The 13,823-nt window shown below is 40.5% G+C and overlaps 1 protein-coding gene across 2 annotated transcripts in view; it reads right to left on the reverse strand.

Annotated features, from left to right (window-relative positions):
- Positions 1-13,757, reverse strand: part of ALG5 (ALG5 dolichyl-phosphate beta-glucosyltransferase) — a 48,274-nt gene extending 34,517 nt beyond the window's left edge. The window contains exons 1-4 of one of the 2 annotated variants that reach the window (XM_074959860.1): positions 13,533-13,757; positions 5,330-5,501; positions 2,057-2,103; positions 1,187-1,255 (exon numbers count right to left, since the gene is read on the reverse strand). In XM_074959860.1, the coding sequence (XP_074815961.1) occupies positions 1,187-1,255; positions 2,057-2,103; positions 5,330-5,501; positions 13,533-13,598 (354 nt within the window). In that variant the 5' untranslated portion in view covers positions 13,599-13,757. Of the gene's footprint in view, positions 1-1,186; positions 1,256-2,056; positions 2,104-5,329; positions 5,502-13,532 lie in introns of those variants that run through there. The other variant, XM_074959869.1, reaches the window with a different exon arrangement.
- Positions 13,758-13,823: the final 66 nt, after the last annotated feature.

Genomic DNA, 13,823 nt, shown 5'->3' on the forward strand with positions numbered 1-13,823 from the left:
GCTCCAGGGAGAAGCTCCAAGGCAGAGGGCAGAAGCAGCACAGGGCAGTGGGGGGGAGGGACAGCTGAACTGCCAGCAATTGATAGCCTGTTGGATGGCTGTCGCACAGGGAATTTAGGGGAACGGGGAGCTGATGGGGGGCTGCCGGTCCACCCTGGTTCCAAGCCCCCACCAGCTCGCTCCAACGGACTGCTCTTCCTGCAAGCAGCAGACAAAGCAGGCGGCTGCCAAACAACATTATACGGGAGCATTGCACAATTTTAAACGAGCATGTTCTCTAATTGATCAGCAATGTAACAACGAAACAATGTTAACCGGGACGACTAAGTGAGGAGTTACTGTAATGCATAAGAGATATGATTCATCCATCATTGACACTGGCAGTAGTAAACAGGTTAGTAAGCTACTGAACAAACATGCACGAAAGGACACATAACCTTACCAGGCAAGCTTGAAGGAAAAACTGAAACAGAAGCAGGCATGCTAGTGACCAACCTAGACATAAATCTAGGGTGGTATTTTCAGAAGTTGTTTAGAGCTGGCTTGACTCTGCTCCCACTGAAGTCAATGGTAAAACTCCCATTAACTTCAACAGAAGCAGAAGTAGAGGAAAGCAGAACATTTTTGAAAATCCTACCCTTAATACTTCAGTATTAATGTTTCTAAACGAATACACAACTTTATGCTGTATAACAAATTCTATACAAACTATGTTAAAACACTTTACAGAATAATAAAGTGACATTTAAAATTGTGGGAGATTAAGAGGCTTAGATGGGAAAGAATTATGGTCTCAGATGAGATCTGGAAAGAGAAGGGGAGATTTGAAGAAACAGACACACACTGATGCTGTTTCAGATAACAGAAATCACACCGGAGAATGCTCTTGAGGTGAGACTGTGTGAAAGGAGACACACTGGATGAACAGAGGGAACTGGGGAAAGAAATTCAGCAAGATACTATATCTGTTCAAAAGATAACAACTGTGCTATAAGAATATCATCCTATGAATGGCAGGGACAAGAATGGCAGAAGGAATCTGAGAAATAAATAATTAAAAACAATGAGCAGCAGATGTGTAGAACAAAAGGTAAAGGTTTGGCACATTTTATAAAAGCTAAAACAGTGTGATACACATCTGCTCCCTTAGACTGCCAGATGAGAAACTTTAATATTCTCTTCTTACCTTTGTGGTCTGATCTTTACTGCCATCATCAACAACTATTACTTCATAAGTGAACGTAGGATCTCGTTTCTTAAAAATAAAAAATGGAAATTGTGCATTTGGTCCAATCTCTGTCTCTTTCATACATACACACCTCCTCTCACCCCCTTACTCAAATGGGCAAAATTTCAGCCACCAGAATGCTTTGTTGCCCCTGGAGCCTTCCTCCTCATTCATGCCATAATATACATTTATACAGATGCACCAATATCATTTTGTAAATTTGCTATGATGATAAACATCCTTAAAGCAGTATCAGTCTGCTACCAATATGTTATTCTAATGCTGCCAGATTACACGCTAATGGCACTATTTTAGGTAGTCTTATTTATTTTTAAGCTACTATAAAATGTTGAAAATCAATATTGCTATGAAATTAACTTGGAGGCTCTAAGTAGCCCTTACGTTAAAGATCAGAAAGAGTTCAAACTATGCCGTATTTTCTGAAACTTGCTGCCTCATGAGCAGGTGACCAACTGTAACAGTGACAGAAAATCAGGATTTTAAAAACCTTGTGGGAATAGATAAATTATATCAGCAGCTAACTTTTACTCCCCTATATGTTTATCCCAGATAGGTATCATGTGGGTACAAATCTTTTCCAAGTGCAACAGTTAATTTTTATATTTCAGTAAAAATTGCCTTCCATCATACAGTCTTAAAAGAATTCATGAAGAGATGTTGCCAGGATAGAGTGCTTATCTTTTAATTGGATAATTTTATATTGCTTCTAGGCAGATCACAGAAATCCAAACAGGCAGTTTGTTTTCAGATACTTACAAGGATACTATATTTTAAATTATTTTAAATGCAAAAATGAAAGTTTCACACCTGTCTTTTTTCAAGATAGTCTAAAGCTTCATCCATCATAAGAGGCACTGGAAGGAAAAAAATATCACAAAAGCTTGTTTAAACAAAGCATCAATAAAAGCATATTTAAAATATTTTCATATCCCAAAGTAGTCAGGTCTTGAGATAAAAAAAATACCACTGACTTGAAAATAGGGGAACAAAAAAACAAAATTACAGTTATAAATTTAATCCCAGCTGGACTAAAAATTAAGTTAACTATATTTTACTCCCAGCTCTACCACCAAAAATCACTATGCAGTCTCTAGCGCTATGTAATTCTGTATGCCCGTTTCCCCCTTCCTGGATAGTAAATTGTTTTTACAGGCTCTGATGCTGCAAAGACTTGTGCACTTCGGAGTTACTGGGGCTACTCACAGTGTGTAATGTTAAACTCATGTTAAGTCTTTACAATATAAGGCTCCAGTTCTGTAAAGTCTTTTGGGAGGAAAGACCATTTCTTCATGAGTTTTTACAGAGCCTACCACTATGGGGCCTGACAGGAGCCTCTGGGTGCTACTGTTAATATAAAGACTTGCTTTCTAAAGGTGAAAACCACTAGTATTATAGGATTTAAATTCCGGTTTGTACTTAACACTGGGGATCATTTTTAATTATTAATAAAATGGTTACATTAAATTACAGGCACAAGGTATCCATGCAAAGAAATATGACTGGAAAAAACAAATTACCCGAGGCACTAGGCAGAGCACTAATTATCAGCCGGAGCCAGCTAACAGCAACTGGGTAGATAAATAGAGCAAACTGCATCAGCAAAAAAAAAGTGTTGATTTCTGCAAACAGGGTGACCATCTGTGACTCCAACCCCTGCCCTTCCCGGATAGAGAAAGAGTACAGAACATCTGGGACACTCTCCTCCCTCCCCCAGTATCAGGGGGTAGTAAAACTTCCTTTGAGGAGGGAAATCTATTACCTACCCTGAAAAAAGCAACAATCCAACCCACACTAATGAAACCACCATGCTACACTAGCGGCCTTGCAAACCATCACAGGCTGCCCAACCTTTTTTTCTAAGCGAGCTAACCGAAGACAGCAAAACACAGCATGAGCACTACCTGTCTGCGGCTAGTACCCTGGATCACTCTTAGTACGGTTTCAGGCCAGGATAGGAGACTGAGGGTATGTCTACACTGCAACTAGACACTGATGACTGGCTCATACCAGCCAACTCAGGCTCACAGGTCTCTGGCTGCGGGGCTGTTTCATCGAAGCACAGACTTCTGGGCTCGGGCCGAAGCCTACATTCTAGGACCCCAAGTGGTGGAAGGGTCCCAGAGCTCAGGCTCCAGACCGAGCCAGGAAGTCTACACTGCAATGAAACAGCCCAGCAGCCCCAGCCCAAGTCGCCTGGCATGGGCCAGCCCCTGGTTTTTCACTGCAGTTTAGACATACCCTGAGACAGCACTTACTGCTCTTGTGGCTGATCTGTTCAATGACAAGGGCATACATACATGGCATCCAGGAGGCTCTCTCTGCAGAGAGAGAGACAGACAGAAAAGACAATATGCTCTGAAGTGCCAACAGTAAGTAGACAGCATCCAGCTCCTTCGCATCAAAAGGACCTTTGCATTTTAAGGTTAAATGACTTGCCCAAGATCACAAAGGAAGTGCATGGCAAAGCCAGGAATAGAACCCATAGCTGCTAAACAACAAGACCATTCTTCCTTCTGCCTGATTAAAGCCACTGGTATGGGTTCCAGAGTGCAAAATTCTAAAACAATTAAACCATAAAGATACATTTTTACTCCTAACCTCCATTGACTTTAAGAGCCATTAAAGACCAGCTAAAAGTGGCTTTTATAATCTTTAAGCAACCTAGTTTACTCCTGGAGGGATTCTAGGCCAACAAATTAAAAATTCTGCAAAATTCTGCATATTTTATTTGTCAAAAGAATGTAATATAATCAGTTTCTATTGTTTTGGTAATTTGTTTAAACTATAATACAGAAAAATTTCACAATAACTACTCAGCATTTCCTAAACACATGAAAGTTAAGTTACAAACACTTGGTAAATAATGCTCTGTATTCCAGTTATAATCCTGGATTTTCATTTAAATTACATTACAGAACACCAAACAGGGAAAAAAAAAAAAAAAAGTAGAATGTCATTTTAAATTGCTCAGACTTTCACACACGAAAGTCATACAGTTTTGCTAATCATTGTCCTGGACGTGGCTGGGTACCTTGGGAAGTGCTTGCTTCTGATTGTCCTGAATTTTATTGACTGCTTGGTAAATGTTTTATTTTCCCTTAAAAAGTCTTTTTTTTTTTTAAAATGGGTAAGTAAAATAAATCCTGAGCTGTAATCTAACCCCACTGTGCCACTCTGGCACAGGAAAAGAGTGAGAAAGCACATAAAATCTTCCTAGCTGATTCTCTTACTGTCATTTATAAGGCTTTACATCACTCTGGCAATGTAGGGGCCTTAAAACTATTACAGGTTTTATGCTCCTGGGGGAATTGACTGAGAATGGGAACAGTTAACTAACAAACAATGTTAGTTAGGCAGGCTGCTACATTTCTGCCTCAGAGAATGAGATCAATTAACTAGCAGGCAGGCTGTTACATTTCTGTCTAGTGGACAGAACCTTCCTTGTGCATAAATAAAAGCCCTACCCCTCCATGCCCGGCGAGCTGCAGTAGCAAGCAAGAGGGACAGAGTCTCTCTTGCTTGTTGGCAGGCACGCACGCCCCAGCTCTGACCCACCCCCTGACAGTGATCAACATCTCCCCCACAGGCACGCACACCCAGTCCTCTTCCCCCACAGTGATTCGTGTCTCTGAGGCTCTCCAGGCACGCTGGAACAGACGCACTGCCTGGGCCGCTGCGGAAGAGGCACATGTCCCTCTGCAGGTTTTTTTTGCATTCTTCTGTGCGGGGGGCACAGAAACATGCAGGCCATATAAATTCTGTGCCCCCACAGGGGAGAAGAATTATTAACTAGTATCCCTACAGAAACATCTACCTTTATTTCACAAGATTTTAGTGACACTGGGTTCTTACAGAAAGTAGCTTAATTTCTGTTGCAAAAAAAAAAAAAATAATAATAATCACATGGCTAGATTCTATAGTAGCTCTATGTGCAGAACTCCCATTTACTTGACTGTGACCTGGGAACTGGGTATGCAAAACGGCTACAGAATTTGGCCTGCAATTTTGTGTTGCTGACATTCACCGATAATGCAGAACTAAGTTTCACTCTTTAAAAAGAAAACAAGGAAGTATTCTTACACCTGACTTCCTCATTGTATGAAGGCACGACAACAGAGAGCTCCTTTGTAGGATGGTCATGTATGCTTGGTATAGATTCCTTCTTCCCTTCAGCATTTATAAAGAACTTCTCCTCTTCATGTCGATGAAGATTTGGCATTTTGGTGGCAGTTATATAGGCAACAATAGTAATCTGTGATAAAAAAACAAATAGTATTTGTGACAATGTTTCAGTAGCAAAGTCTATATTCATTGTTTGCATAACAGGATTCTGTTTAAGAGTTAAACAAACTATTCTAATTGGCTGAACAAGGGAGGATCAAATGTAGCCCACTGATACAGCCCAGTAATCCACAGCCATTCCTATTACAAACATGGTGGAGTGGTCTACTGAGGAGTGCTCTTTTATCCACTGCCCAGATCAAAAAGGAACTTTACCTATCAGGACTTTTTCTCTTCATATGGCATTAAGCTGTTCTATTTTATGTAGACAAGGCAAGGCCTAAGTTTCCTGGCAAGTTGCCAATGAAATTTTCAACTGGAAAAGGTTTGAGTGGCTCTGCGATAAGGCACTGGCCCACACCACCATAAACTTGCCTCAATTAACATTCTCTAGACCATGGTGCCTGCCAGGTCTAAACCTTGTAGCTATGTCCAGTGTATTTATTGATAACTATTCACTAACATTCATAGAGCGTAGCAAGCATTAGCAGCAACACCTATAATATTAAGCAATTCCATACAAGAAGCAAATCTTATCATATGTAAAACTAACATTAAACTATGTAATTAAGTGTAAAAACTTTTACCATTAAAAATGCCACATACTCATAAACAGAGTGGCACATACACACACGCATATCACTACCTCTATGAACAGACTAACTAGTAAAGAAGAGATGGGCCACCATAATCTTCAGGAACCACAAACTTCAGTAACCACAGTAACTATGGAATGAGGTCTTAGGGCTTACAGAAGTATGACCATAACTGAATAAGGAAAGACGAGGAAAAAAATGAATTAAATATATACATAATAAGTTTGCATGTCTTATAAATCCTACTTCTGGGTCTCCAGTGCATCTAAAGTCTTATTTTCACCTTCTTATTTGTAATGAATTTGGGACAGGGACTGTTGACATCTGTGTCTTGTGCAGCACTAGACACACTGCTGGCACTAATAAGTCCTGCTGGCTTCTCCAACAGAGCTTCCAAGTTCTTTGAACAAAATAAAATACTTAAATGATTTGTGGTTTAGGTTTTCTTAACATTAGAAAAGTGTGCTTTTATCCTCAAACTAAATACTGTAATGGCTCCAGGGAACGTGATCTAGATTTAAATTTAAGTTTCATTTATAGCTTAAATTCTAAATAACACGATTTCCTTTTACAATGGGTCACAGCAAAAATGGTTCAAATCTGAAAGTTAGCAAGGGCAGTCTTCAGTACATTGTTTGAAAGAAACTGGTTTTAATTTAACAAAATAATGATGTTTTGAAAATTGCATAGGACCTGATCCTACAGAGCATTGTGACCTCTTTCTCATTGGCTTCAGTGGAAGCTGAAGACACTTAACACCTGCATACACTACAGAAAGTTTCCTTTGATCTATAGATATGTACTTAGGCCATGTCTACACTACGGCAACCTAGTGAAAGTGCTGTAGCTATGTCACTGTAGTGCAGATGCTTCCTACAGTCTAGTTACTTCTGCACTGGGGGTTAAGTCACCATAGCTACAGCACTCAGCAATGTGAATTCTTCACACACTAAGCACTGTTAGCTCTGTCAACTTAACTTTTAGGCTCTGATACCACACACTAAGGAAAGCATGCAAAATTTTGAATGGAGCACCATTGACTTAAGTTTTCAAAAATCCACTCTTGGAGGTTAGCTTGTCGGATCAGGGCCTTAAACAGAGAAACACTATTCACATGTTCACAGTTCGGCAGGCATTTGTCAGTTGAGAGAATATTCATAGATTCCAAGGCCAGAAGGGACCTTTGTGATCATCTGATATGACTTCCTATATAACACACAGGCTATGGAACTTCCCCGAAATTAGAGGGGAAGCTCCTAGAACGTATCTTTTAAAAAATCCATCCATTCTTGATTTAAAAAATATCAGTGATGGAGAATCCATCACAACCCTTGGTAAATTGTTCCAGTGATTAATTATTCTATTTAAAATGTACACCTTATTTCCAGGCTAGCTTCAACTTTCAGTCACTGGATCTTGTTATACCTGTCTCTGCTAAAGAGCCCATTTTAAATATTTGTTCCCCATATAGGTACTTACAGATTGTAATCAAGCCACCCCTTTCCCTACTCTTTGTTAAGCTAAATTGATTGAGCGCCTTGAGTGTACCTAAGGCATGTTTCCTAATCCTTTAATCATTCTTGTGGCTCTTTTTTCAGAATGCTCTCCCATTTTTCAACACTGTTCTTCTATTGTGGACACCAGAAATGGACACAGTATTTCAGCAGTGGTTGCATCAGTGCCAAATATAGAGGTAAAATAACCTCTCTGCTCCTACTCAAGATTTCTGTTTCTGCATTCAAGGATCACATTAGCTCTTTGACCACAGTGTTGCACAAGGAACTCATGTTCAGCCGATTCTCCACCATGACGATCACATATTTTTCAGAGTCCCTGCTTCCCAGGATAGGGTCCCCTATGCTGTAAGTGTGGCCTACATTCTTTGTTTATAGATGTACACATTTACATTCATCCATATTGTTTGCTTGCACCCAGTTTACCAAGTAATCCAGATTGCTCTGTATTAGTGACCTGTCCTCTCCATTATTTATCAATCCTCCAATTTTTGTGTCATCTGCAAATGTTATCAGTGATGACTGTGTGTGTTGTTCCTGGTCATTACTAAAATTATTAAATATCTTAGGGCCAAAAACTGCTGCCTGCCCGACCCCTTTAGAAAAACACCTCTGCTTGATGATGATTGCCCATTTACAATTACATTCTGAGACCTAATAGCTAGCCAGCTTTTAATCAACTTAATGTGCGCCATGTTAATTTTATATCATTCTAATTTTTTATTAAAAAATATTGTGTGGTACCAAATCAAATATCTTACAGAAGTCTAAGTATATTACATCAATACTATTACCGTTATCAGCCAAACTCATAATTTTATAAAAAAATTTAAAGTTAGTTTGACAGGATCTATTTTCCATGAACTCATGTTGGCTGGCATTAATTATATCACCCTCCTTTAATATTTTATTGATTGAGTTCCGTATCAGCCACTCCATTAACGTGCTGAAATCAATGTCAGACAGACAGGCCTATAATTACCAGGTCATCCTATTTACCTTTTAAAATATTGGCACAATATTAGCGGTCTTCCAGTCTTCTGGAAACTCCACTGTGTTCCAAGACTTATTGAAAATCAGTGTTTAAGAGTCCAGCGAGCTCTTCAACCAGCTCTTTTAAAACTCTTGGATGCATGTTATCTAGACCTGATGATTTAAAAATGTCTAACTTATGTAGCTGCTGTCTAACATCCTCCAGAGATACTCAGGGAATGGAAAGAGAGTTACCATATGATATAACATTTTGTTCTTTCCCAAAATACAGAACAGAATTTTTTGTTGAACACTTCTGCCTTTTCTGATTATTGATAATTCTACCACTTCCATCCATCCATAGACCAATGTCATTGGCAGGACTCTTTTTGTTCCCAATATAACTAAAAACTTCCTTATTGTCTTTAACTCTGTTGGTCATAGATTTCTCTGTGTGTCCTTTGCTTCTCTTATCAATTTTCTATGGTTTCTAGCTTCTGATTTATGTTAAGAACTATCAACTTCTATTTTCTTCCATTTGTTATACATATTTTTTTATAGATGCTTTCACTTCCCCAGGTTGTTTTTTTAACCATTTTTCTCAATTGTGGCTTTTTGGGCATCTAGTAAAGCGTTCTTAAACAACTCTCATTCACATTTTTCTGATTAAATTCTTCCATCCAGCTGATTCAGCTCATGGTCTGCTTGTGATGCCAGCAGGATTTTAAAGTGTGTAAATCTATTTCCTCCATATTTTATTTAATTTCCTTTTTGTTCAACCCTCTGCCCCAGATGAACCACTAAAAAATTAAGGGGGGGGGGGAAGGAGAGGGAGAATGGATGAATGCACACAGCTAATTCAAATACTATATTGAGGCTGCAAGTTCAAGCACTCAACATCATGAAATTTCCAAAGATAAAGTTGATCTGACAACTCTAATTCAGCCATAGTTAACCCCACAGTTCTGAGCCCCCATGGGTGGTGGTGACCCCTGGAACTCCAAGCTGGATCCCCGGCAGCTGGACTGGGGTGGGGGAGGGGGGAAGATATGCAGCCGCCAGGCCCGGCGCCATCAGTCGCCTCAGCGGGGCTCTTCGCGGAAGCTGGACGCAGCTCCCCATTTTGTCACGGATATTTTTAGTAAAAGTCACAGACAGGTCATGGGCTTCTGTGAATTTTTTTTTAATTGCCTGTGACCTGTCCGTGACTTTTACTAAAAATATCAGTGACAAAATCTTAGCCTTAGCCATAGTGCAAACCTGCAGTATTTTTTGCTCCTCTCACTTGTTAAATTTCAATTCACCACATTAATAAGAGTAATTAAGATTTATATTTATCAACATAAATTAGTATTGCCAAACTAACTTAATTCTGGAATTTCTCAACTTTTGTGATTGATCTTACAATCTTAATGTTATATTAGTGTTAAGGTTTAAAAAATGTTCAAAATGATTGTATGTACAGCAATATATTCAAGCAATGTATGTGATACTGTTAACTACCAGTGGTATCTGGGTTTCCACATGCTACAGACTTCCCAGTATTCTAGAAGAGAACATTATGTTTCTAAATTATTAAAAAATAAAATAAAAGACAAAAACAAAATATTTGTTTGTGTTATAAAAGAAAGAAATAGAATGCTGTTTGCAGTTCATTTACAAAGCCAGCTGGGTTTGTTTAGTTAAATTAGGTTTTACAATTTAAAAATATTTTGGATATAAATTGGTAGTTATTCACTGTTAGAAAAGCAGAAAAATTTGAAACTTGAACCCTGATACATTTCAGCTTTGTGGTAATGTATCTGCAGAGATCTGTGGGTATTTTATAACAGACCATAACCCATAACATATGGAGTACCTACTGCAGTCCAAAAATACCTGGCACAGTTGCAGTCATAATTCTGTCCAGTTTCGTATTTTAACAAAACTGTAGTGTTTAGATTGATAAGCCTCATGTGAGAAAGCACTTCACTGAGATTAGATAATATTGTATGAGATGAAGGATGAACACCTTTGCACACCAATTTGCCAACCCAGTGGGAAAGTCTTTATATGGGGTTCAAAGGGGGCAGGTGACAAAAGATGTAGATATAAAGAAAATGTGCCCTTACCAGAGGGCTAGATGTTTGGGATGGAATGAAGAATTACAATAGGGTCATAGGAGCAGCAAGAGGTAAAAAAGTGGGAGAATCTGTTCAACATCTTAGAAGTCTATACATAAATGCAAGGAGTATGGGGAATGAACAGAAAGAATAGGAAGTATTAGTACAATAGCTAACTTATGATTTAATAGGTATCACGAGAATTGGTGGGATGATTCTCAATTGCAATATTGGTATAGAGAGGTATAGCTTGTTCAGGAAGGTAAGGCAGACAAAAAAAGGGAGTAGATGTTGGATTACACACCAAGAATATATACACTTGTTCTGAGGTCCAGAAGGTGGTGAGAGGCACTCAAGTTTAAAGTCCCTGGATGAAGATAAAAACAGAAAAACAAACAAAGAGGGGCAAAGTCATATTAGGGATCTACAATAAACCACCACATCAGAGGCAGTGGATGAGTCATTTCTAGAACAAAGAACAGAAATATCCAAAACACAAGACCTACCCGAACATCTGTTGGAAAAGTGAAGTGTCATAACACGAAGTGTCCTATAAATCCTTGGACTGTATTGGGGACAACTTCTTGTTTCAGAAGGTAGAGGAAGTAACCAGGGAGACATCCACTTTAAACTTGATTCTCACTAACAGGGAAGAATGAATTGCAAATCTGAAAGCTGAAGGCAATTTCAGTGAAAGTGACAATGAAATGATAAATTTCCTAATTCTAAGGAAAGGAAGGAGTGAAAGCTGCTGAATAAGGACAATGGACTTCAAAGAAGCAGACTTTATCAACCTCAGGGAATAGTAGGTAAGGTCCCATGAGAAGAAAATCTAAGGGAAAAAGGAGTTCAGGAGAGAGTTTCTCAAAGAGATAATATTAAAGGTGCAACAGCAAACTATCCCAATGCAAAGGAAAGATAGGAATAATACTAAGAGGTTAATATGGTTGCATTAGGAGCTCTTTAATGACCATTGTGAAAATTAAAAAGGAATCCTACAAAAAGTGAAAATATAAACAAATTGCTAAGGAGGAGTACAGAAGAATAGCACGAGCATGTAAGGACAAAATCAGAATGGCTCAGGCACAAAATGAGTTACGCGTAGCAAAGACAATAAGAGGCTCTATAAATACATTAGGAAAAATAGAAAGATGAAGGAAACACACTACTTAGCAAAGAAGTAGAGCTAATAATAGATAGCATCAAGAAGTCTAAAGTGTTTAATGACTATTTTGCTTCAGTCTTTACTAAAAAGTTTTTATGGTGACCAGATACATAACACAATATTAAGAGTAAGGAAGAAGGAACACAATCCAGAATAGGGAATGAACTAGTTAAAGAATATTGAGGTAAATTAGATATATTCAAGATGGCACAGCCTGATGAAATTAATCCTAGGGTACTTAAAGAACTAGTTGGAGCAATCCTGGAAGTGATTATCAGCCCAGAAGACTGAAGAAGGGCAAACATAGTACTTATCTTCAAAAGAGGGGGAGGGGAGAGAAATAAGAGCCCATGAAATTATAGACCAGTCAGTCTAACTTCGATACCTGAAAAGATTTGTAAGCACCTAGAGGTTATTAAGGCAATAAGTAATAGCCCACATGGATTTGTCAAAAACAAATCATCCCAAATCCCTACTTTCCTTCTTTAACAGGGCTACCAGCCTAGTGGCTGGCGAGGGAAGTGGCAGATGTGATATATCTTGATTTTAGTAAGGCTTTCGACAGTCTCATAAGCAAACTATGGACATGTGGTCTACAGTAAATCGTTATAAAGTGAGTACATAACTGGCTGAAAGATCGTACTCAAAGAGTAGTTATCAATGGCTCGCTGTGAAGCTGCGAGGAAATACCTAGTGAGGTCCCTCAAAGATCTGTCGTGGGTCCAGACCTATTCAATGTTTCCTTAAGAACCTGGATAATAGAGTGAAGAGTATACTTATAACATTTGCAGAGGGCACCAAACTGTGAAGTGTTGTGAGCACTTTGGAGGACAAAGGTAGGATTCAAAATGATCTTGACAAATTGGTCTAAAAATCAACAAAATGAAAATCAATAAAGACAAACGCAAAGTACTACACTTAGGAAGAACAAAAAAAATCAATTGCACAACTACAAAATGGGGAATAACTGGCTAGCTGATAGTACTACTGAAAGGGATCCGGGGTTTATGCGGATGACAGACTGAACATGAGCCAACAATCAGGATGCAGCTGCAAAAAAGGCTCCTGTTAACAGGAGTGTCAGATGCAAGCTGGGGGAAGTAACTGTCCTGGTCTGCTCAGCACCGGTGAGGCCTCAGCTGGAGCACCCTGCCGCGTTTTGGACACTGCACTTTAGGAAAGATGTGGACAAACCGGATTAAGTCCAGAAAAGAACAGCAAAAATGATAAAAAGTTTAGAAAACCTGAGCTAGGAGAACAGATTAAAAACACCGGTCTCTCGTCTTGAGAAAAGAAGACTAAGGAGGGACCAGACGAGAGTCTGCGAATACCTTTAGGGGTGTGACAAAGAGGTGCGTGGCCCTTCCCTAGGCATCAGCTCCTCCTCAGTGCCCCCCCCGGGGGCTCTGGGCTGCTCCCCCCTAGGAAGGGATAAGCGGGGCCTCGCCCAGCGAGGGGCTCCGGCTCTCAGCTCTCTCGGGGGCGGCCCTGTTTGCGGCGCGATGGCCCCGCCCGGGCCCCCTCAGGGCTAGTGGGTGCGGGGCCCCCTGGGGCTGGGGGGCTCCCTCTCCCCACAGGGGGGGTCTCTCCCCACGGGGGGGGTCTCTCCCCACTCTCGGCGGGGGAGGGGGGCGCGCTGGGTTCCGCGCTCACCAGGCTCAAGGCTGCGGCCGCCAAGGCGGCGAGCGCCGCGAACGCGTCACCCAGGAGCAGCTCCATGGTCCATGCCAGGCGGGGCCCTATGGGACAGCTCCACCGATGCGGAAGCGGCTCCCGGCCGCGGCGCTGACAGCAAACCGCCTCGGCAAGAGGAGCGGCTTCTCGGAGCGGCCGGGCTGCACAGCGCCCCCTGCCAGCCACTCCCAGCCAGCCAGCCAGCCCACCAGCCGAATCCCCCCAGGGTGTCGCGCGGGAGAGGCTGGGGGGAGCGGAAGTGCGCTCCCG

The sequence above is a fragment of the Natator depressus genome, chromosome 1 (genome assembly GCF_965152275.1).
Source record: "Natator depressus isolate rNatDep1 chromosome 1, rNatDep2.hap1, whole genome shotgun sequence".
NCBI lineage: Eukaryota > Metazoa > Chordata > Testudines > Cheloniidae > Natator > Natator depressus.